This window comes from Pleurodeles waltl, chromosome 11, assembly GCF_031143425.1.
Source record: "Pleurodeles waltl isolate 20211129_DDA chromosome 11, aPleWal1.hap1.20221129, whole genome shotgun sequence".
Classification (NCBI taxonomy): domain Eukaryota; kingdom Metazoa; phylum Chordata; class Amphibia; order Caudata; family Salamandridae; genus Pleurodeles; species Pleurodeles waltl.
Window position 1 is genome coordinate 805,179,408 of NC_090450.1, and position 23,261 is coordinate 805,202,668.

Sequence of the window (23,261 nt, forward strand, 5' to 3'; positions counted from 1 at the left end):
CCAAAAGCTGTGACAGTTCCACGCTTGTCAGACCATCACCCTGCTGGCATTTTATGCACTGCCTCAACCCTCTAAGAAGGAGGATATTCTACATGCAGGAAGTTGGCTCTGTATGTGCTATTTCAAAGTAAGGAATAGCATGCACAGAGTCCAAGGGTTCCCCTTAGAGGTAAGATAGTGTAAAAAAGAGATAATACTAATGCTCTATTTTGTGGTAGTGTGGTCGAGCAGTAGGCTTATCAAAGGAGTAGTGTTAAGCATTTGTTGTACATACACACAGGCAATAAATGAGGAACACACACTCAGAGACAAATCCAGCCAATAGGTTTTGTTATAGAAAAATATATTTTCTTAGTTTATTTTAAGAACCACAGGTTCAAATTCTACATGTAATATCTCATTTGAAAGGTATTGCAGGTAAGTACTTTAGGAACTTTGAATCATTACATTAGCATGTATACTTTTTACATAAAACACAAATAGCCGTTTTAAAAGTGGACACAGTGCAATTTTCACAGTTCCTGGGGGGAGGTAAAGTAATGTTAGTTTTAACAGGTAAGTAAGTCACTTACAGGTTTCAGTTTTGGGTCCAAGGTAGCCCACCGTTGGGGGTTCAGAGCAACCCCAAAGTTATCACACCAGCAGCTCAGGGCCGGTCAGGTGCAAAGGTCAAAGAGGTGCCCAAACCACATAGGCTATAATGGAGAGAAGGGGGTGCCCCGGTTCCAGTCTGCCAGCAGGTAAGTACCCGCGTCTTCGTGGGGCAGACCAGGGGGGTTTTGTAGGGCACCGGGGGGGACACGAGTCAGCACAAAAAAGTACACCCTCAGCAGCGCGGGGGCGGCCGGGTGCAGTGTGCAAACATGCGTCGGGTTTCCAATAGTTTCCTATGGGAGACCAAGGGGTCTCTTCAGCGATGCAGGCAAGGGGGGGGCTCCTCGGGGTAGCCACCACCTGGGCAAGGGAGAGGGTCTCCTGGGGGTCACTCCTGCACAGGAGTTCCGTTCCTTCAGGTGCTGGGGGCTGTGGGTGCAGGGTCTTTTCCAGCCGTCGGGAAATGGAGTTCAGGCAGTCGCGGTCAGGGGGAGCCTCAGGATTCCCTCTGCAGGCGTCGCTGTGGGGGCTCAGGGGGGACAACTTTGGTTACTCACAGTCTTGGAGTCGCCGGCGGGTCCTCCCTGAGGTGTTGGTTCTCCACCAGTCGAGTCGGGGTCACCGGGTGCAGTGTTGCAAGTCTCACGCTTCTTGCGGGGAGTTGCAGGGGTCTTTAAATCTGCTCCTTGAAACAAAGTTGCAGTTCTTTTGGAGCAGTGCCGCTGTCCTCTGGAGTTTCTTGTCTTTCATGAAGCAGGGCAGTCCTCAGAGGATTCAGAGGTTGCTGGTCCCTTGGAAAGCGTCGCTGGAGCAGGTTTCTTTGGAAGGCAGGAGACAGGCCGGTGAGTCTGGGGCCAAAGCAGTTGGTGTCTTCTGTTCTTCCTCTGCAGGGGTTTTTCAGCTCAGCAGTCCTCTTCTTCTTGTAGTTTCAGGAATCTGTTTTCCTAGGTTCAGGGAAGCCCTTAAATACTAAATTTAAGGGCGTGTTTAGGTCTGGGGGGTTAGTAGCCAATGGCTACTAGCCCTGAGGGTGAGTACACCCTCTTTGTGCCTCCTCCCAAGGGGAGGGGGGCACATCCCTAATCCTATTGGGGGAATCCTCCATCTGCAAGATGGAGGATTTCTAAAAGTTAGAGTCACTTCAGCTCAGGACACCTTAGGGGCTGTCCTGACTGGCCAGTGACTCCTCCTTGTTTTTCTCATTATTTTCTCTGGCCTTGCCGCCAAAAGTGGGGGCCGTGGCCGGAGGGGGCGGGCAACTCCACTAGCTGGAGTGTCCTGCGGTGCTGGAACAAAGGGGTGAGCCTTTGAGGCTCACCGCCAGGTGTTACAGCTCCTGCCTGGAGGAGGTGTTAGCATCTCCACCCAGTGCAGGCTTTGTTACTGGCCTCAGAGTGACAAAGGCACTCTCCCCATGGGGCCAGCAACATGTCTCTAGTGTGGCAGGCTGCTGGAACCAGTCAGCCTACACAGATAGTTGGATACAGTTTCAGGGGGCACCTCTAAGGTGCCCTCTGGGGTGTGTTTCACAATAAAATGTACACTGGCATCAGTGTGCATTTATTGTGCTGAGAAGTTTGATACCAAACTTCCCAGTTTTCAGTGTAGCTATTATGGTGCTGTGGAGTTCGTGTTTGACAGACTCCCAGACCATATACTCTTATGGCTACCCTGCACTTACAATGTCTAAGGTTTGGCTTAGACACTGTAGGGGCACAGTGCTCATGCACTGGTGCCCTCACCTATGGTATAGTGCACCCTGCCTTAGGGCTGTAAGGCCTGCTAGAGGGGTGTCTTACCTATACTGCATAGGCAGTGAGAGGCTGGCATGGCACCCTGAGGGGAGTGCCATGTCGACTTACTCATTTTGTTCTCACCAGCACACACAAGCTGGTAAGCAGTGTGTCTGTGCTGAGTGAGGGGTCTCCAGGGTGGCATAAGACATGCTGCAGCCCTTAGAGACCTTCCCTGGCATCAGGACCCTTGGTACCAGAGGTACCAGTTACAAGGGACTTACCTGGATGCCAGGGTGTGCCAATTGTGGATACAAAAGTACAGGTTAGGGAAAGAACACTGGTGCTGGGGCCTGGTTAGCAGGCCTCAGCACACTTTCAATTCAAAACATAGCATCAGCAAAGGCAAAAAGTCAGGGGGTAACCATGCCAAGGAGGCATTGCCTTACACTACATCATTCAGTTTCTACATCAATCATTCCAAAGACCACAGGGTGTACGACTAGCTCTTTGTAGGGCTCGCCAGACCAAAAAGGCAGAGCTGTGCAGAAGCATAACATTTTAAGCTGGATCATGGTCTGCATTAAGATCTGCTTTGCACTGGTGAAAAAGTTGCCACCAGAAGGCTTGTGCTCCCACTCAACTAGGGCCAAAGCTGCGACCACAGGTTGAGATGTCTAGGACAGGGAATCTGCATACATCCAAGCAGCTACATGGCATCTCTCCATACATTTACAAAGCACTATTGTCTGGACAGTTCGCCAAGAGGGGCATTTTGGCTGCTTTCAGGACTTTCTGGTTTGAGTCCCCTCATAGAAACACTTCCAAATAGATGCTGACTGCTTTGGTATCATTTTCAAAAGGTGAGGAATCTGTGACTAGAAGTCTCGATCAGAAGAACAAGTTACTTAACTCCATAACACTCTTTCTAGTACAGACTTTATCTAGCCACAGATTCATCACCGGCCCTTCCTGTTCTGTGATTGGACTTTACTCCTTAATATGATCCTACGTCTAGGAATCTGCACACTGACATACTAATTTTGCTTTTCGTGCTCCACCTTTGGAGGCGCAGATAATCTCGAAAGCAACTGATGCCAGCGTTCAAGAGTGGTGTCTTTATAGACCCCTCACATCACTTCCGGAGCACGCCGCCACCTTTTGCCGCACAGAGGTACTACGAAGACAAAAACGTTTCCAGATCCACTCTGACCTGTGATGAAAATTCAAAAGGTGAGGAATCTGGGGCTAGATAGAGTATATTCCAGAAAGAGTATTGCTGAAGGTAAGTAACTGGCTCTTTGAAGAGTGTGTGCGATGGTGTCTGTGTGTAACCTGAAAGAGGTAGTTGTCTGGAGAACATATATTAATTAGATCTGACAGGCAGCATATGCTGCTAGACAACAATGTAGCCACCTAAGGACGAGTTGCTCAGGGGGGGGGGCTCCAAGGACTTCTCTGACCCAACAAGAGCAGGTCCTTCAAGAGACATGGTACACTCTAACCATTATAGCTCCCCCATCCCCCAGAAAGTAAGTCCTGGCCAATGTCCCTGAAGAGTAGACCTGAAAAAAGTGAATAAAAAATGATCTAGCATGAAGGAGCAAGACAGTTCCTGAGGAGAAGCTCAGTTATGTGCTTATTCCTCTTCTGTGCAATCGCAGGTGGTAACTGTGCACCTGTTAAAAATACCAATACCGTCCAGAGCAGCATTTAGTGGGTGTGCATTTACTGCACCATTCAGACACCAGAATGTGATAGAGCGTTCTAATGGCGCATGCTTTCCCCAGTTCCAAAGTACACAAAAGAGGTTTTCAGCAGTTTGCTTGCACAATATGTGTTAGGTTTTACCCAACATAAATTATGCTGCTAGACTCACACGGGATAATCTACTGGTGCCAGTTATAATTCGGAATCTGTTGCAAACCAGGATTTGTACAGGAAGTTAAGTGATTCTCTAAGTAGACAGCGTGAGCCAACAGTCTAGCAACACTGTGCAGGGCATCAGGATTGGTAGCTGGTCAAATTCTCCTAGGCAGTTACCAGGACCTCTGGGTTTGACACATAGCCCTATCAGGGCTTATGTCCCCATAAAGATGGCCCTAACTTGCCAATTTATGTTTTTAGAACCAGGAATTAGCAAGGGTATTCTTTTGGGCCAACATGACCCACATGAACCCAGAAAGTTATTCAACTATTTGTCTCAGAGGTTTAAGAAGAAAACACTTACCTTTCCGACACCAGGTTAAATGATCTGGGGTCACTAGGGATGGCTGTGAGGAGGGAACATTTAAGATGGAAGTGTAAAAGTAAATTGGATCATCGTTCTGAGACAAAGGAACTACTCGTAAGATGAATATTAGGCAACAACTGAATCCTTAGTGTAGGTGCCTAGCCCAGAAAAGCGTGACAGGGCCCAACCAGCCAAAACAATTTACAAAGTTATGTTAAAAAAAGGAACTAGTCCATTTCTGGATTAAAAAATGCCTGGAGCTTAATAACAGGAGTATTTTATTTAACTGCAAGTGTTGAGTTTCATTATTCATTTTCTAAAAAGTGCAGGTAAGAAAAACAGATGTTGCTGTTGTAGAGCAGCAGAGACATCATGGGCCTAGTGATCTCATATCAGGGGTTGTGGTTTACATTAAACAAACATCACATTTACCTACACAGTCACACGTTTCAAAAAAATGCTGGTACTCCCCTTCACAGACATACATTCTATCCTGTTGTCCATTGCAAGCTTGTGTCCTAATTAGGACCCACCGATGAAAGGATACAGAAGAGACCAGTAAGCAGCCCACACATGTACAAGAGTATGGGGGGTTCATGGAACAATAAAGAAGTGAACAAAATAATTCCCGAGGGCAGTGCCAAGGCTACAACACGCCCCAGCACCCCAATTCGCCGTGTAAATGGCCTTGCCGCCAACAAGCCAATGTGGATAGTGGTGTACCCACAGACACCAACAGGTGACTGGAAAAGGAGCAGTGCAAGGACGAGGTAGAGAGCTGCTGAAGTTGTCCCAACAAGGACAGTGCGCTGCAGGTAAGGCAGAGTTCCCAAAGCACGTTCCTCTTTCCACCCAATTACAACAAAGATGAGAAGGTCGAGGAACAGGAAGGATGTGCCTGGAGGGCACACAGGATAGGTGAACATGCGGTGCACTGTGGGAGCAAATAGAAGAAGAGAATATTTGTGAAAAGCACCAGAGACGACGTCTGTATAAAATAAGATTAAACATTGCTTTGTTTGTTTCACATTACTGAAATGCATCACAGCAAAGGTGTGAATTACATTTCACACATAATATGTGCATTCACTGTTTCACTAAAGATAAGAAATATCCATTCAGTCATAATTCAGTGACACCTACAAGGTGAAATGTACAATGTTATTACTGGTTTTGCATATGGCTAGTCTCTCTGCTATTCTGGCTACAAGATGAATATCTCAAACCCCAAGGACATTCCTGCTAAGTAATATGCAAAATCTCAAACAGGCCTCAGACCCTCATTTGATGACATTCCCACGTTCATAGACATGAACCAAAAAAGCATAAAGGAATTTATAAGAGTGGTGCAAAATATCCGGAGAACGGCGTTTAATAGGCTACACAACTTAGAACTGTGCATAGTAGGTATTTCTTGAAAATTTGCTCTTTCTGCAGATGTTTTGCCTTTTCTGAACCCTATTTTTCCTGCTAATAGAGATCTAACCCCTTACCAGTGGCAAATTGCTTGTGCTCCTCCATTTAACAAGATGAAATTGGCATACACCTGACTGCCATATTTAACATACCTATAAGAGAGTAGTATACGGTACTAAAGTGTACCCAGGGCCTGTACCATAAATGTTACAAGTGGACTGCCCCACCCATTATGCCATCCACTACAGTGACAATGTAAGCACTACTGCATGCCTCACTGCAGGCCACCAGGAACCTGGTTGTGCAGGTTTTAACTACAAGTTTGACCAGGCAAAATAACCCAAATTAACAGAGCTAAAGCTTCTTTTTAAGTATTTATAAGTCACTCCTAAGTAGTCTTTATTGCAGGCAGAGTGCATGTAAGAAAGTTTCATGTTATAAGTGGCCTTACCATGATTAGCGCCTCAAAGCTATTTTCACTATAGGAAAACTGCCTGTTCCACAGGAAAACACTGGACTGCAATGTTAAATATTAATACTGTATCTAGGGTAAAGGACTAGCTAGAAACATAAATAAACAACTATTTTTAATGGTTATTAAAAATCTAAGCTGGGCGAGCCACTCAAAGCTTGACCCAGGCTCAAGCTTGCTCAATTCTAGGCTCAGTTGGAACCCAAGCCCATAATGAGCCGAGATTTCATGTGCCTTCTGCCCACCACCTTTCCTCTACCCAGGATGTGGATTATGGCCAGGGCTGCCAACTTTGGAACTGGGAAACCAGGTTTGAATCTTGGCATCACTCATAATCCTGTGGCTCTGGACAAATCACTTAATCTCCCCGTGCCTATAACAAATGAATGTCACCTTGAGTAATGTAACTGGTGCTCATGTAAAGCACTTCAACACCATCGGTCGAGTTTGCCTATAGAAAAACTGCAGACAAATACACAAAGTGATAAAAATGGACTTGGTGAGCCACTGGGATTGTGGAAGGGCCTACTACTTTTTCCTCTCAGACAAGCAGGTCCTATTTGCTAAAACGTTGGGCATCTGGAGCATGACTGCAGCTGTATTTTCGAGCACACTCAAATCCTTTCCCTTGTACATCAGGGTAATTTACATCAAAAGGTGAGACAGAACTTGCAAGAAGTACTGTTATGGTCAGGGGAGAGGCAGACGTCTGCCCAAGGATACTAAGTGTTGCAGTCAGGACAAAATTGGAAGGGTGTGGGTTCCATCACCCTCTTTCTGTCTGCATTTTCCGAGTCGCAGTAGTTGCAGCTGGTATAAACACTGTGAACTAGAGTTAGATTGTATAGCAATTGTTATACGAGTCCTCAGTCTCAAAGGATGGAGCAGTTGGAGCGAGGAACATGTCAATCTTGGAGTCATTGCTGAGCACGGTCGAACCAGATGGCAGAAAAAAACAACTTAAGGTAAATCCTGTGACTCGAAGCTTCTTCTTAAAAAAAAAAGTTGTAATGTCCAACTCCAACACTAGATGGCAGGAGCATAAACATGTACACATGATACAAACACAAAGTTCTAAATACTGTTTAGCAAACTTACGCAGATTTGAACATCCACACAATAATGGTTAGTTAAAGTGTGTGGTGTAGACCACATAGCTTATTTGCATTTGTCTGCTGGTGATATGTTACCTATGCAAGTCACTGTAGCCCTTTTCCTTCTGGTGGAATGTGACCCTCGGCACTAAATACAAAGGTGGTTCTACCTTTGCACAACAAACTTGTATACATGTGACTATCCATCTTGCTAAACCAAGTTCTGAACTGGGGTTTCCCAAGTGAGGTTTAGCAAAAGTTGTTTTGTCCTACTAATAAAATAGGTTCTGTCACAGTAAAACATTAGTATCCTCTTAACGTCTAATGTGTAGTGCTCTCCCCGTCAATGACTCTGGGTGCGGAAAGATGCTTGCCTACTCTATGGTCTGGTTCACATGAAGGAGCGAAACCAGCCTGCAAAACAAATGGGGGATTACTCCTCAAGACAACTCTAATGCAGTATCATTTAATGAAAGATTGTTCCACAGCCGAAGCCTGCAACTCTCTGACTCTTCTTTGGAAAAGTGATTGTGTTCTGAAAAAGACACTTTTTAACAAATGTATTGCTTTGCACAAGAATGGAGGAGCTCAAAAGGTGGCCCCATGTGCTGCGTAAGTGCTACATAAAGGTTCCATGCAGGGACTAGTGGTGCTCTTGGAGGCATTACTCTTTAGACCTTCCGTGAATGCTTTGATGACTGTAATTTTGAAGAATCAAGTTGCCTGTTTTGCATGTAAGCAGAGATTGCCACTAGAAAGAACTGAATTGATGTGGTTACTAACCCTGCCTTCTGAAAGAATTACAGAAAACAAATTATGTACTGCACTGAAGACTTTAGAAGCTCTGTATTCTTGTTGAAGCATTAACAGACAAATCTATTCCTGTCTGCTGAACAACACACATGAGTATGCAAGCCTTTCGCAGGATTAGCACACCTTCCACAGATGGCAAACTCTGTGACCTCCAGCACCAAATCATAAAGTTCATTTTCTTGATGTTCAGCTGTCTCAGCTGGACCGAATGTTGTGTCAGAAGACCTGTCCTAATGGGGCTTGTCATGTGGCTCAACCAACAGTTTTAGAAGTGCTGAGAACCACGGCAGGCTTCAGAATGAACCATATGATCAGAATTAGTCGTGAACGTTTGTCTGCATTTCCTCACCAAATACGGCTCTCAAAGAAGTCATCACCCCCATGTGCCAATACTGTTCCTATCATTAAGGGTTAGGTTGTCTGTGACCAAGTTTAGCACTGCTCCAAGGAATGCCTGAACTGTGTTTCCAGGTGGGACTTTTTGGCATTTACTGTAAACCATTATCTGTGTTGTACCAAAACTGGGGCGTGCGTGTGTATAAGGCATTGTTGTTGGCCTCCTTTCTTCCCCATCCATGTACCATTCCTCATGATTCTCCAGAAGGAACAGCTTCTCTGGTGGATCAGCATTGTCCTGTTACTGCATTTTAAGGGCCCAGCAAGGCTTCCTCCTGAACATAATGGCTTTTTATTCTTGAACTCCTTACATGTGAAGCGCATGGATTTTTCCGGTCTTCGGGCAAAGAGAGGATACTCATTCGGTGATGGTACGACCAGTGGAATTTAGCATTACATTTAGGGCAGAACTGGAAGGGTATGTTCTTCATAACCTTTCCTCTCCACAGCCATTCGTATACAACCTGGTTCTCCGCTAATCCCTCTCATTCTGCTCGAATTAGAAGCATCAGCAATAAATAGTTTTTTAATGCCCTTTTCAGAAGATTCACATTTTTGGTATCAAATAGCTGCTGGATGACCCCAGAGGTCGAGAAGAAATGCCCGAACGCTATCATGGAAGAAAAACAATCTGAGGTGAAGTCTTATTCCTTGTGCATTGTGAGGTTTAGGGAAGAATCACAAGACATCTCCCGACTAAAAATGTGTTTGAGCAAAACAAACATCAGCGCCCAACAATACACGGAAGTAGTGTGCATTGCACGTGATCTACAACAGCACATGCTACACATATGGAATTAGCTTAAAGAAGTTATAACAGGTTTTATCACTAAACTCAACTGTACATCAACCTCGCAAAGATGAGAATCTGAGTTGGTTTCTCTAGGTTTCAAAGTTGTAAAATGCAGATCTAGCAAAACTTTACAGAATACTTTTTTTGCATCCAATATCATCATTTCCTCTGCTTCAGAAGAGCGATATTAAACTTCCTTTAGGCTTTACTGCATTCCACCATGTCAAAGCTATTGTGAGTTTACAATCTATCTTAGACAGTTTTCACTCAACTATTTTATCGCAATGGAGAAATTCAAGATGGGCACTTTAGAGAAAATCCCAGCATCAGTTCAGACAAGAGACACTCAGTCAATACAAGGGATGCTGACTGCAATCATCAGTTTGCCTTTCTAGAATGGCCACTGGCAATTTTTTTGGTTTGTAGCAGCATGGACTTTGCTGGTACCAATCCCTATTTTTACCATTTTGTCAGGCAGATGATGCTCCACAAGAATTTGGTGGTATTGGCATCCCATATTTACTGCAAGGAGATAAAGAAATATCAATACCTATTTTACAGGATGGTCTAGGCCTCGGTCTCTGTGTTCTGTTTAGAAGAAATACGGTTACCATGAACCCTCAAGATTCCCTGGCCACCAATGTCTTTCTTGCTGCCACATAATCTTCCCTTCACCTCCCATGACCCCACCCATGGTTACTATAAATTCTAATCTTAGAATGAAACCTGGAGAGCAGATATTCAGTTTGGCCATGCGTGATTCCCAAAGCCTAGACTAGATCTACTTGTCACCATCTTGCCAGCAATTCCTTCTTTGTAATCAGTTTAAATTTAGAATTGTAACTGATCTACAATTGCTACTCCTGAGTACTCGTAATTCAAAAAAGTCTCCTTGCTGCTACTGCCAAACTAATACTTTAGACATCTGTAATCAAAGTGAGGAGTGATATACAAGAAGACTTAGAGGGGGTAAGGCTAGTGGTATGCATGAGAATTATGCTTACTGGCCTAAGGTTTCATTAAACTACTAAGCCACCATGACGTGGACCACCACTAGGTGGTCTGGTGCATCCAAAAAGGTGGCACCAAAAAAATAAAAATAAAATTGTACTAGGGGAACCAGAGTTACAGAGAAGTAACAATCTCATACTCTTGTTGGCTTTTCCTCACAAACATGTTTCTTTAACACTTGTTTAAGTTAACTTGGATTTTCTCACTATTTTTATTTTTGCTTAGTGAAAATATTTTTATTTTCTACTGTGGTTTCCTGAGTTCCCCGATATACTCCCTTTCTTTGTTTTTTACTACCTTTAAAAAAATTACTGCATCAGAATTCTTTAATAGCTATGTTTAGATTATCAAGATCTGAGTTACAAAGCAATGCCTTTGCGGTTGTTCCCAATGGATTCCTATCTCTTATTCTGCATAATAACTGGCGATCACTTACCTCATGGTTGAACATTACACTGAAATCTGTCCATCTTCCTTTCATTTTGAGAAGAGGTTTAATGTTATGTCCTCTACAGCAGTAGTATTTACATTGCATCTTACAACAATTCTTCTATTTTAAAACTGAAATAACTGTCTTCAGCCCCATTAATTTATGTTGGTTCAACATTATTACAATATTTAATGTTTATATTTTGTTGCTGTTGATTGTTTGTCTAAGGATACTTTACCACCCTTACCATCCAGCTTATTCTTAGTATCTCCTGAATGATTTATAGCCATCTACGGGTTATTTACGTTAAATGTATCACTAAGATTGTTAGTGCAAGGTTGTCAGACTGCTGCCTTAAAATAACTTGCAGATCGTTTTGTTTTATCATGCTTCTAACATGTGTGGTGCAACACGTGATGTAATATTGATGCTTATTCTATATTTGTTTCCATCCACAATTGTGACTTTATATAAAACAATCTTTGCATTTGTAAACTTGCTGCTTTGTGTACAAGTTGTGACTCTTCCCGTCACAAATAAACTGAGACAGATGAATGAAGGGCAACACTGAAAACTTACCACGACTGATTTACTAAAAGTGTTCTCTCACCTTGGAAGTGCCAGACAACCAGGTTTGGTTCCAGCCTCAGCAGGTTACGCCAGTCCATCATATGCAGGCAGCATAGCAGCAGCATCAGTACAACAGAGGCCACCGGTGGGCCATCGGGCCCACAGGCCCTTCTCAGGCCCCTTCTAAGGTGATGCATTGAAGGTCTCATACACTATGACCGTATGTGAAGACTATCGGTCTGCCTGCCTCACTAACTTTGAAAGAGTTTGTTTGAGATCATGGATATCCATGCACTGCAGATAACGTACAGTTATATGTAGCTGAATGGGGATTGGGCTAACACGAAGCGGATTTTGAAGTATGCTGCAGAACAATATCATGGTCAAACCCTGGTGTATGATGGGAGCCGAGTGAGCAGAGGGATCCAGAAAGAGCTTATCAGCAAGGCCCGAGGATCAGACTTCTGATTAGGTCAGCAGGGTGTTCAAGATACCGCAGAGATTGGAGCACCAGGGGATCGTCCTGCTCAAGAAGTAACACAGGCCTAGAATCTAGACAACAGCTTCATCCACTACTCCAGTAATAGCATGAGACCAGGGCAGCAGCAAGCTCTTCTGGGACAGGATTATTAGTGCACTGCAGATACAACAAAGCATTGAGGCTCTTAAGACCAGCCTGTAGAATCCGTCAGCCAGCTCTATGATCGGCCCATGATCTGGTCCTGCACGGCAAGGAGGTTATCTGTCTGCCACGATTTAAAGTCCTGAAGGCTCTCCTGGTCCAGCCAGAGTTCTTTCCTTCTCTTTCCTGCAAGGTAAAAGTGCACATGGGTTTATAGGGGTTCACAGAGGATATCATCAGGCAGGTGGTAAGGGTTATATGTGAAAATATAAAATACAAACATATCGACCTTCAACAACAGACTGCAAGATACTGACTTGCAAACCATAGCCAAGGCAAGCCTCAGCAGGAGAGTGTAGATTTACTATGCTACTCCATAGTTTCTTACCTTGATGATATTATGCAAGGCAATATCTTGCAGTTGATATTGTTGCATGCATGCCGCCATTTAGAAGTCAATACTGTGGTACCACAACCGTGGAATTGGAAGCAGCGAGTTATTAATAAACCATATGCTATGTGTCACTTGCTGTACTGCCTGCTCCTCTGGTGCAGTAATGTTCACTCTAAGAGCTACTGCGGGTACTGTCTGGTGCAGAGTACCTGCAGTTAACTTGAAAGGGAGAGTACTGCCACTTCTCAGCACGGCTGCAGTACTTACAGCGAGACAGCCCCGGCCTTTCTCAGAAGTAAACAGGTACTCTGAGATCACGAGTGCCTGCACTTCCATATACGATTTCATTTCAAATACTTAAGGAGGCATTTGGGTCACTGACGGGCCCCATTGGGACCCTCGCTACTTCTCTTCCAGAGACGGATCTTTCGGTCCCAGAATGCAGCACGGAATGCCACGCGCCAAGGACGGTCCTAATGATGACACTCAGACTGGGGGAGGGAGCAGAAGGATCACACAGGAAGTGGAGAGTTAACACGAGATGAGCAGCAGCACGAGACTGTGAACTGTGTGTAAACACTGCCGTGTCTCTCGAGGGACAGGAAGACACGCCGCAGTGTTCAAAGTCCTTACCAAACCTACAGCGTCATAAGAGGGTGTAAACCTCATGCTATGCTCTGGTCACTTCCCAGGCAGACACGGGTTAGAAAGTTTATCTATAAACATAGGGCTGCCTTTGAGCTAAGTGCTACAGCCAAGTCACAGTAAATAGAGAGTCTTGTCGGGAGTGCGCAAGGCAATTATCTGAGGGTATGTGTTAAATATTTCGAAGAGCTTTCGTTTTCCAGGATTAATATAAATTGCTATATGACGAATGGATTAATGAATTTCATAAACAAATATGAGACAATATGTAATGAATGAATGGTTACATTTGGAGTATTAAATGTGATAAGTGAATTAATAAATGTGACGCATACAGGTCTGAGTGTAATAAATAGATCAAAAACCTATGTACAATGCACAAATGAACAGAACTGTTTTGCGACATCCGGTTAAGGGCCCATTTACTGAGTGCAGCTCTTTAGCAAAACACACCTACAGCTGCTCTGTCATTTGCATATAAACAAACAATTTTTTATTTTTGCTTGCTATTTTTACATCTAAGCAACATACATCTATACATCCAAACAAGCAAGCTCATTTGCACAGCGGCAGAATCCTTTTTGCATACAGATGCAACTGAAAGCGATTGCAAACCACACCTTTTTATTTAAAATCAGATCAGGATCAGCTGGAAAAAAAATGCATCCATATTTTGCACGTTATTTAACAAGCATTTGTGATGGCACTAATATGGCTCCTGTATAGTGAAAATGTTTTCTCGAGCTTACCCAACACACAGAATGGTTGCAGCAGATATCCCATTAGGTACAAAGCTGAAAGTAGGAAGGCAAGTTATATTCGCCCAAGAAACGGGTACCACATAGGCAACAGCAGTTTAATGTTATTTAGTTTACTGTACGTAAACGAAAGAATATTTATAAAATATAAAATAATATAATTCCATTGGTATTGAGGGTTAGGTTTAGAGTTAGCTTTAGGGCTAGTGCAAGAGCATCATAGTCAATAAAAATGAACATGCTTTAAATTAATTTAAATGAATAGAAGAAAGGATATGTAACATTGGAAGGGTTTGGGATAGTCTTGTTATGTTACATGTATGTGTAGAACGCTCTATCACTTGCAAGGATATGCTGGTGCAGAGCAGGTGTATGGGCCTTGTCTTGAAGGCGGGTATGTCAGGGTGCTACTCAAAGACCCAAGTCTTCAGCTTCTTGCAGAACTCAAGAGGAGAGGATGAGGTTCTGATGTGTAGTGAGGGGCCGTTCCACACTTTAGGAGCAACGCATAAGAAGGCTCTACTTCCGGCTCTGTTTCTGTCTATAAGTTAAACGTGTGTGACGAGGAGTCCGGCTGAGCAGAGTTAGTCCAAGCCAGTGTTGTGTAGTGCTTTGAACGTGTGGATGATGAGCCTGATCTGAGCCCGCTTGTGTATTGTGAGCCACTGGAACTCCCTTAGGTGTTGTGACGCGAGCCCTGCCTGGAAGGTAAAGATGAGCATAGGCTGGCTTTCGTGTTCTGGATGATTTGAAGTCTTCTCGTGAGGTGATTGCCAATTTCAGTGTACAGGGAAGTTGCTTAGTCTAGCTTGCTGCTGTCGAGGGGATGGGTAACGGTTTTTCTGGTGTTGCTCGGGAGCCATTTGAAGATCTTCCTCAGATCTTCAGGGCATGGAAGCAAACAACAATGATATGAGGACTTGTGCTGACATGTCCAGGTTGTTGTTAATGATGATCCAGAGGTTCCAGGCATGGAAGGTGGAGGTTGGTGTGGGTATGTGATCGGCTGGCCACCAAGTGGAGTCCCAGAGTGTGATGTTTTTTTCCTAAACATCACTACTTCTGAATTGTCGGTGTTGAGCTTGAGACAGTTGGACTTTATCCAGGTGGCAACCTCAGTCAATGAGGAGGTGAACTTGTTCCTTATGTTGGGAGTTTTGTCCAAGAGGGACAGTATGAGTTGTGTGTCATCGCTGTTGATGCTGTGGGAGCGGATGGTGTTGGCTAGTAAATTTATATATGCGTTGAAGAGGGTAAGACTGGGAGATGAACCTTGGGGCACCCTACAGATTAGTTTATGGGCTTCTGAGGTGTAGGGTGTTAGGCTGACCATTTGAGTTCTTTCCATCAAAAAGGAGCAGATCCAGGGGAGAGAAGGTCCTTGAAAGCCGATCTTGGGCAGGCGTCTAATGAAGATGGGGTGTGATACTGTGTCAAAGGCCACCAAAAGGTCCAGAACAATGAGGGCCACAGTCTCTCCAGGATCATGCACATGTTGTCTGTTGCTGCAATGACTGCTGTTTCCATGCTGTGGTTGGATCTGAATCTGGACTGTGTGGCATCCAGGTGCTGGTGGATGACAAGGTGGTCAATGAGGCATCTGTTCATGAGTTTCTCCAAAACCCTGGATGGGTCTGTAGTTTGTAAGGTTGGTTGGGTTTGCTGAGGGTTGCTTGAGTAGGGCGGTAACTGTGGTGTCTTTTTAATCTTCAGGGAAGGTAGCAGAGTTGATAGAGATGTTAAGAATCAGAGTGAGGGCTTTGCTGATGGACTGGAGTCCCTGACTTGAAGACGTGGTGGTGGCAGGGGTATGACAGGGCTCCAGAGTGGATGGATTTTACGGTAACAGCAGTTTCATCTATGCTGATGGTGGGACACTTGGTCAGCATTTGTTGTTCATCTGTTATGAGGGAGACTTGCCACGTACCTAGGGGCTTCCTCTTAGCTAGAGTGGGGGAGCCGAAAGGGGAAGTGAAGGGTGACAGGGCAGGACAGCCAAAATGGGAAAGGATTATGTGCCTGCTAGAACGAACTGCTGCGGCACACCATAATACCCCATTCCTACCTACTTTGCCCTCGTCCATTTTATAAAAAGCCCGCTTTCCACTCACCACCTGCCACTAGCTCCTGCCTGTGTTGATGGGGCTGCAATTCGCAAGTTCCTCTGTGGGATGTTTGTAGCCCACAAAACCTAAGCTAAGGGAAAATGGATCAGAGTTGGGGGTTGCTATAGGCAGGTTGCTCCCTGGGCTGTTTGTAGCCCAGAATTTAAAACCTAACCTAAGGGGAAAAGGAACTCAATTTTATGCAGCTAGTCAACAGGTCGTTTGGGAAGCTGGTGCAAAGAAAACGGGCCAGGGAAGGTGTGTGGTGTGTATCTGTTAGAAACTGACTAGCGCACAGACTGCATCTTTACTTAATCAGAACTTAATTGCCATTGGTACCTGAATCTTTAAAGCAGATCGAGGATATTAGGCATAGTGTGTGTATTATATTGTATTGCACTCTTGAATAACTATTGGTTCGGGGAGCTGAGAACATAGGTTGTGTGCCTGAGCCATTTGAATGCAGGGTGTGTGCATCAGATCCATAGACATTAAGTATCGCTGGGCCCCAGGAGCACAGTGTGCGTTCCCAGCTACAAAGGAGCAGGTTGTGTACCCAAACCCTGGGAATGCAAAAGGGTGTCTAGGGCTAAGTCCAGGATGTCGCCTGGGCCCAGTGAGGGCATAGTGTGTGCATGGACTCTGTGTAGGGTGCATATGAACCTCATGGGGGATGGATGTTCACCTGGGTGTATGTCTCACTTGGCTCTAAATACTGAACAGGTACAACCTTCCGAGCTCCAGAATCTTTAGAATCCATTTTAAATTATTTTGGAATCTATTGCCACTTTTATATTTTCACATTTCTTTGCTGTAATCATAATGCAGGAGCAAAGATATAACTTGAGATTAAATAGTGCATTTTGGTGTTTCATCTTAACAAAGGTAGTGGTGCACTAAGTGGTCATCTTGTCAACACTACCTAGTTAACCATGACACATTAAAACATGATGTGCCTAGTATCAAGGGGATACATCATTGTACTTAATGTCAAACACGGAGCCCACTGAAAGCCTTCACATAACAACAAATAAGAGCTCATAAGAGAGTACATTATCTGTGCAAAATCAAGCAATTTGGCCAAGCATGAAAAACCCAATGGGACGCAAGACTGCTGCCTGCACATTTCCAGCTAAATACCAGTGTGCCCTGTCACATTTTATTACCGACATTGTCAGAATCATTTCTTGGGCCACAAGGTAGACAGGAACTACTGGGCCCCAACCTTGGGGTTTGTGGTAGTTTGCCACTGGTGTTAAGACAGCCACAGGGGGTGGTCAGGGTGAGAGTGAGAAGCTTAGAAGTCAACCAACAGACACAATAAAGTATTGTTCAGCCCAGTGCCTGTCTTTTCAATAAATGAAAGTACTTTAATCACACATTACTTAATAATGCCCAGAGCATTAAGGGGGGATACGAAAGAAGGATCACATTCTCTTTGTTATTCTAGATGCTACACCCTTCTGGGTGCTAATGGAGTTCCCCTGTGCCCACAATCCCTGGTGTCTAAACAGAGACTCAGCGCTGGCTTGGGTAGGCAGTCATTCAATCGCACCCAACAGTTTATTTCTCTATTTCCTCCATGCAATACTCGCATGAAAAATGCTCAATTCTTGAGGCAGGATTCTGCCCACTTCCTAGTGTCACGTTCATATTAATTTCTTATGCCCAGGTGTCATATCCTTTTGAAAGTTGGAATGGTGTTGAGTGAGGGATAAACACATGCAGCAGCACCACTACAGTAGCAGCCCCAAAGCCATTGGCGGAGAAGGAGCTGCCTCACTGGGAACTTGAAATGTTCCTGAGATCGGGGTACAGCCACCTCCTCTAGCAGCCTCCCATCTTTGTCAGTTGTGGCCTCCATATGCCGGGTGCAGGAGAGATGAGGATTTGGCAGGTGTGACTTTCCAACCAATCCTATCCTCACAGACAAATTCAGCAGTTGCTGCTGTAAGGGGATCAGGGTGCAAACCTCAGCATGGCTGTAGCACAATGGTTCTGATGTCAGAGGCACCAGTCTTTCAACCATGGCGGGCTGCCAATCTTGGTTGATGCTTCCTTTCTGTAGATGATTTGATGCAATTCAAGCAAAGAACTGTTCAGGGAGGCTCATGACCCTCTTCCACACTCAGGTGGATCCTGGCTTTCCCCCCACGTGGCAGGATTTCGCTCTATCTGGCTATTTCTCATGCTGGGAACAATCTGAACTTCTTCACATCCATGGTCCCTCCTCCTACAAGGTCGGTCACACTTCTTAACTATCTAAATAGGGATTAAGGAAGCCCGATCTCCAGCCTTCTGACTTTAGTGTCTGGGTCTTTGTTAAGAATACGCTTATCACTTCAAAGGTTCTCCATAAACCTTTTTTAGGCTCGTAGCATGTTTATACAGTCTGTTCAGGCTGCGAACTGATCGTAACTGACCACATTCAAATCTCCCCCAGAAGCTTGACACTGCCTGGAATGCTGTGACCTCAAAGTGATTGTCACCAAATTACAGCCAAGTGATCTAATGCAAACCACAACACATCTCCCTCCCTTATTATCAGAATACAACAGTTAAAAATCAATATAAAAAAATAACAAGCTTCTAATTATACAAATTACATAATGGAAATCATATGTGTACAAAAAGATAATGAAACATATTATATACATATACATACCCTCACTTTATATATAACAGTAGAAGGTTTCCTTATTTAATAAAATTCTTATATTTCATGACTTAATTAAGTCTGTAGTTTGTAACTTTACCCATTATGTAGTCCTGGTGCCAAGTAGGTTTATATCTCTCTCTTCTCTACAAAAACTCTTTACCATCATTCAAATCCATGGCTCTCTTTTAGCATAGTTTCTGAACCAACCTCATTTAGTTTTGTTAATCTAGATATACTCCAAACATCCCCAAGTCTAAAATTGCGACATTCCTTTTAAAAGAAGTTATCACAAAAGGACCCATGAATTTTGAACACCCTTTTCTTATTATATTAGGTCTTTTCACTAAAACTCTGCACAATTCTTAGCATCACTGTGAGTTTTATATTTATTTTAATGTCCCCTACTACGCAGAACAAGCTCATCATTTGGAAAGTCCACATTTTGTTCCCCACTTATTTTTACCACACAGGATTGAGTTTGAAACGTGGTTTCCTACGTTTAAGTGAAACAAATGGAGATATAGGGCCTGATTACAACTTTGGCGGAGGGTGTTAACCTGTCCCAAATGTGACGGATATACCACCCCCGTATTACGAGTCCATTATATCCTATGGAACTCGTAATACGGCGGGTGGTATATCCGTCACATTTGGGACAGATTAACACCTTCCGCCAAGGTTGTAATCAGGCCCATAGATGTTACACTATTAGGAGTGACACAGTGTGTCCACAAGGTTTCTCTCAACATTTCTTTCAGGGATGTCTTATTCAAGAGCGCACAACGTGCACAACTTTTTATTATCTTATTCATACTCTCTGCTAAAACAATGGCTTGAGGTGAATAGAGGGCTGTCTTGAAATGAGTTATTGACATTTCTTTAAGAAAATATTTAATTACCTGGGATACAAACTGACCCCATTATCAGTTATAAGAGTTTTCGGAACACCCTCCCTAGAAAATTTTTCTTTTTAAAATGTGATTACTATTTTAGTGTCTACCGTAGCCACACACTTCGTGACCACCCACTTAGACGTATAGTCTACCAGCAGCATAATATATCGTTCATCATTGGCTAGAAGATCACATGGCCCTGCTATATCTAAATCCAGCTTAGTCCATGGCTCCACTTGAACCTCAACAGGTGACAGAGGAACTCTGTCAGTTTTCTTTGTTTTGTCATTATTCACACAATGCCAACAATCCTTTACCGCCACTTCAACCTCTTAATCCATTTCTGGCCACCAGTACCATTCACACAAACAAGCCTTGGTCAAAGTTCTCCCTATATGTCCTTCATGAGCGAAGTTAATACATTTCTGTCTCAAAACATCAGAAGGCACCACCTGCTCCCCCTTTAATGTTTTTCCATCTCTAATGTTAAGTTTGTCTTTTACACAAAGAAATTCTTCCACATTAGTTGGTATATCTTTCTTGTTTTTCCAACCATTTACAATGAGTTCCTTCAATGCAGATAATTCTAAGTCATTTGAAATAACATTATTCCACTCACTTTCCTGCAGGGTTGATTCACATACCCAATCTACATCTACTTCTTCACACACATCTACACTCTGATTGATCAGCACTCTAGAGAGATAATCTGCCACTGCATTCCCTACTCCAGGTATATACTCAACTGTAACATTATAACTGGTCAATCCATCTGAACACCTCCTGATCCTAGGGGATACATTATCCATCTTCTTACATAAAAACCTATGAGTGAGTGGTCGATGATCCAATCTGACCACAAACCGTATCCCCCATAAAAAAAACTTAAAGTGGATAATTGCCCATTATACAGCTAAGACCTCTCGTTCAATAACTGAATAAAGTTCTTTAGTACCTCTTAACGAGCGAGAAGCAATAGCTATCACCTTCATGTCACCATTCACCACGTGGGCTAAAACTGCACCCAAACCCTTCAGACTGGCATCAGTCAATAAAATAGTTTTTCTGTGAGCATCAAAATGTCCCAAAGTTGGTAGTCCTCCAATGCTGCATTTAATACTGTTGAAAGACTGATCACATTCTTCAGTCCAGTTGAACTGGGCACCCTTCTTTAGCAGCAACCTCAATGGTTGAGAAACACTAGCAACATTCTGGATACATTTTGAAGGAAATTCTGCCAAACCAAGAAATGATCATACTTGGTCTTTGTTTCTGGTTTGGGGGCTAACACAATATTGCCAAATAAATTTTTGGACTCATACCTTCACCTGAGATGGTGTGCCCCAGATAAGTTACAGTGGATACTCTGAACTTCTAGTTTTCCTTTTTTTATCACCAAGCCTGCTTTCTGTAAGCACTCAAACACCTTCCACAATATTTCATCATGTTCACATTGGTTTCGTCCAAAGACCAAAATATCATCCTGGACAAACAAAACTTTGTCCAACCCTTCTAACATTTTCTTCATAACCCTCTGAAAGCATGCCGCTGCAGAAGCCAGTCTAAAAGGCATCCAGATGAATCTAAATGCTCCAAAAGGGGTTACACATTTTGTTAATGGCTTAGAATCAAGATGGAGCATAACCCGGTGGTAAGCAGAGGACAAATCCATCAGACTAAATAACCTAGCATCTTTGATTAAAGCCAGAGTTTGGGAAATATTTGGTAATGGTTGATGATCAACCCAGATGTGTTTATTTAATCCTCTCAAGTCAACACACATATGAATCTCTTTACCCCCATTCTTTGGTGCTAGAACTATGGGGGCCAACCACTCTGACCGTTCAATTTCTTCAATTTCCTGTTTGCTTTAACTTTAAAAATTCTTGTTTGAATGGTGCTAACATCATATGAGGAACTTTCCTTACTTTAGACAGACCATTCTTGAGAACTGTTCTATGTTCAAAATTCTTTAGTAACCCTAAATCATCTCCAAATACTTTAGGAAACCTACAAACTATCTCATCTGAGAATCCATCATTCGCCATCATTAACACTTTCTGTTTGGAATTGGTCACCGTGTCAATAAATAATTAAATATTATTGGGGTGCAGACCACCGCTTGTTGTCCAGTGACCCACGTGAGAATGATTAATCAAAAATGGGCATAGGCATTTACAATTTTACAATTAAGTTTTCCCTTGTACGTAAGAAGAAACGTAGTTGCAACAAAACTGCTTGCTCTTCAGTACTCACGTTCCCCAGCTTTATCCAATCACGCTGGACGTAATGTCACATGCTCCCGACATCAATCATGCTGGATGGAATGTCATGTGCTCACAACGTCATCATTTTGCTTGCAGACAGCAATGAGAGCACACCTCTCTTCCGACTCAGAGCCTTCAACCAGTCACAAAACGCGCCAAAGTTACACCCACACCTTGGGACAGCAAAAACATATACAGTGGTTCCACTCTCTCTCTTGGCGGCTCCCCTCTCACCTTGGTGTCCACAATATCACTTCAAAAGATGCTTGATATGGGTCGCGTGGGTACCGATTCATCTAGGTTAGCAACAGTTTCTCCCTCGTTGCCAGTGTGAAGAATACGCTTATCACTTCAAAGGTTCTTCATAAACCTTTATTAGGTTTGTAGCATGTTTATTCAACTTCCTGAGGCAGCAAACCAATCGTAACAGACCACATTCAAATCTCCCCCAGAAGCTTGACACTGCCTGGAATGCTGTGACTTCAAAGTGATTGTCGCCGCAATTCAGCCAAGCGATCTAGAGCAAACCACAACAGTCCCACACACCAGCCAACGGAATGCAGAAAATAGACTTCCACTCTCTGGGGAAGCTGTCTTCATATTCCGTCTTATGTCATGCTAAAGCAGGGGCATCTGAAATAGACCCCACTGATCCCAGAACTGAGAGTCACCGACACAAAAACAAAGTCCTACTAACATACACGAGCTACACACACAACATACAAATGGAACATCAGTGCAATATTCTGGGTTTCACATAACAGCAGACCTTTAAACGAGTGGGGTCACAAGACCCCACGTGCAATGACGGAGACAAAGGTCTTGTGAGATTAAAAAATCACAACAAAACACTGTACACTGCCTCCAACCCTTAATGTGATGTACCTAAGTGCATGGACAGCCGTCTAGTGCTGTCTACTATAAAGGCAACCTTTGAGCGCCCCTCCATGTCACACATCAGACCCCGGACTCCGCATTATCAAGGACAAGCCTTGGCCCCGGAGCTCTTGCTAGGTTAGCATAAATAATAGTCCAGATTTCAGCGGCATGTGCAGGTGGGCACACACGGCAGGGTAGGCTTCCCTTTTACCATTCAGGGGACAGTTAACTGTAACACCTCTATATCTCGTGTCGGAGTTGTATGCCCAACCCAGTGAATGGCCCACCTTGATGGGGATATAATTAAGGTTTTTCTAGAGTACTCACATCCTGAACCGAGCCAGTGTCAAAGTATGCCTAGGTTTCCAGACAGGGGTCAAAACACAGACATTGACTCTGAAGTCTTTTTTTAGGAGTCCTATGGTAATAGGTAGATACTGAAAAGTAACAATAGACGGTACTGCCCTTTACCATTGGTGTCTCA

General features: G+C 43.7%; 1 protein-coding gene across 4 annotated transcripts in view; it reads right to left on the minus strand.

Annotated features, from left to right (window-relative positions):
- RHBDD3 (rhomboid domain containing 3) overlaps positions 1 to 23,261 on the minus strand; it is a 179,550-nt gene that overhangs the window by 22,493 nt on the left and 133,796 nt on the right. For all 4 annotated transcript variants that reach the window (XM_069214567.1, XM_069214571.1, XM_069214568.1 and 1 more), the window contains exons 2-3: positions 11,596 to 12,363; positions 5,108 to 5,494 (exon numbers count right to left, since the gene is read on the minus strand). In XM_069214567.1, the coding sequence (XP_069070668.1) occupies positions 5,108 to 5,494; positions 11,596 to 11,764 (556 nt within the window). In that variant the 5' untranslated portion in view covers positions 11,765 to 12,363. The remainder of the gene's footprint in view (positions 1 to 5,107; positions 5,495 to 11,595; positions 12,364 to 23,261) is intronic.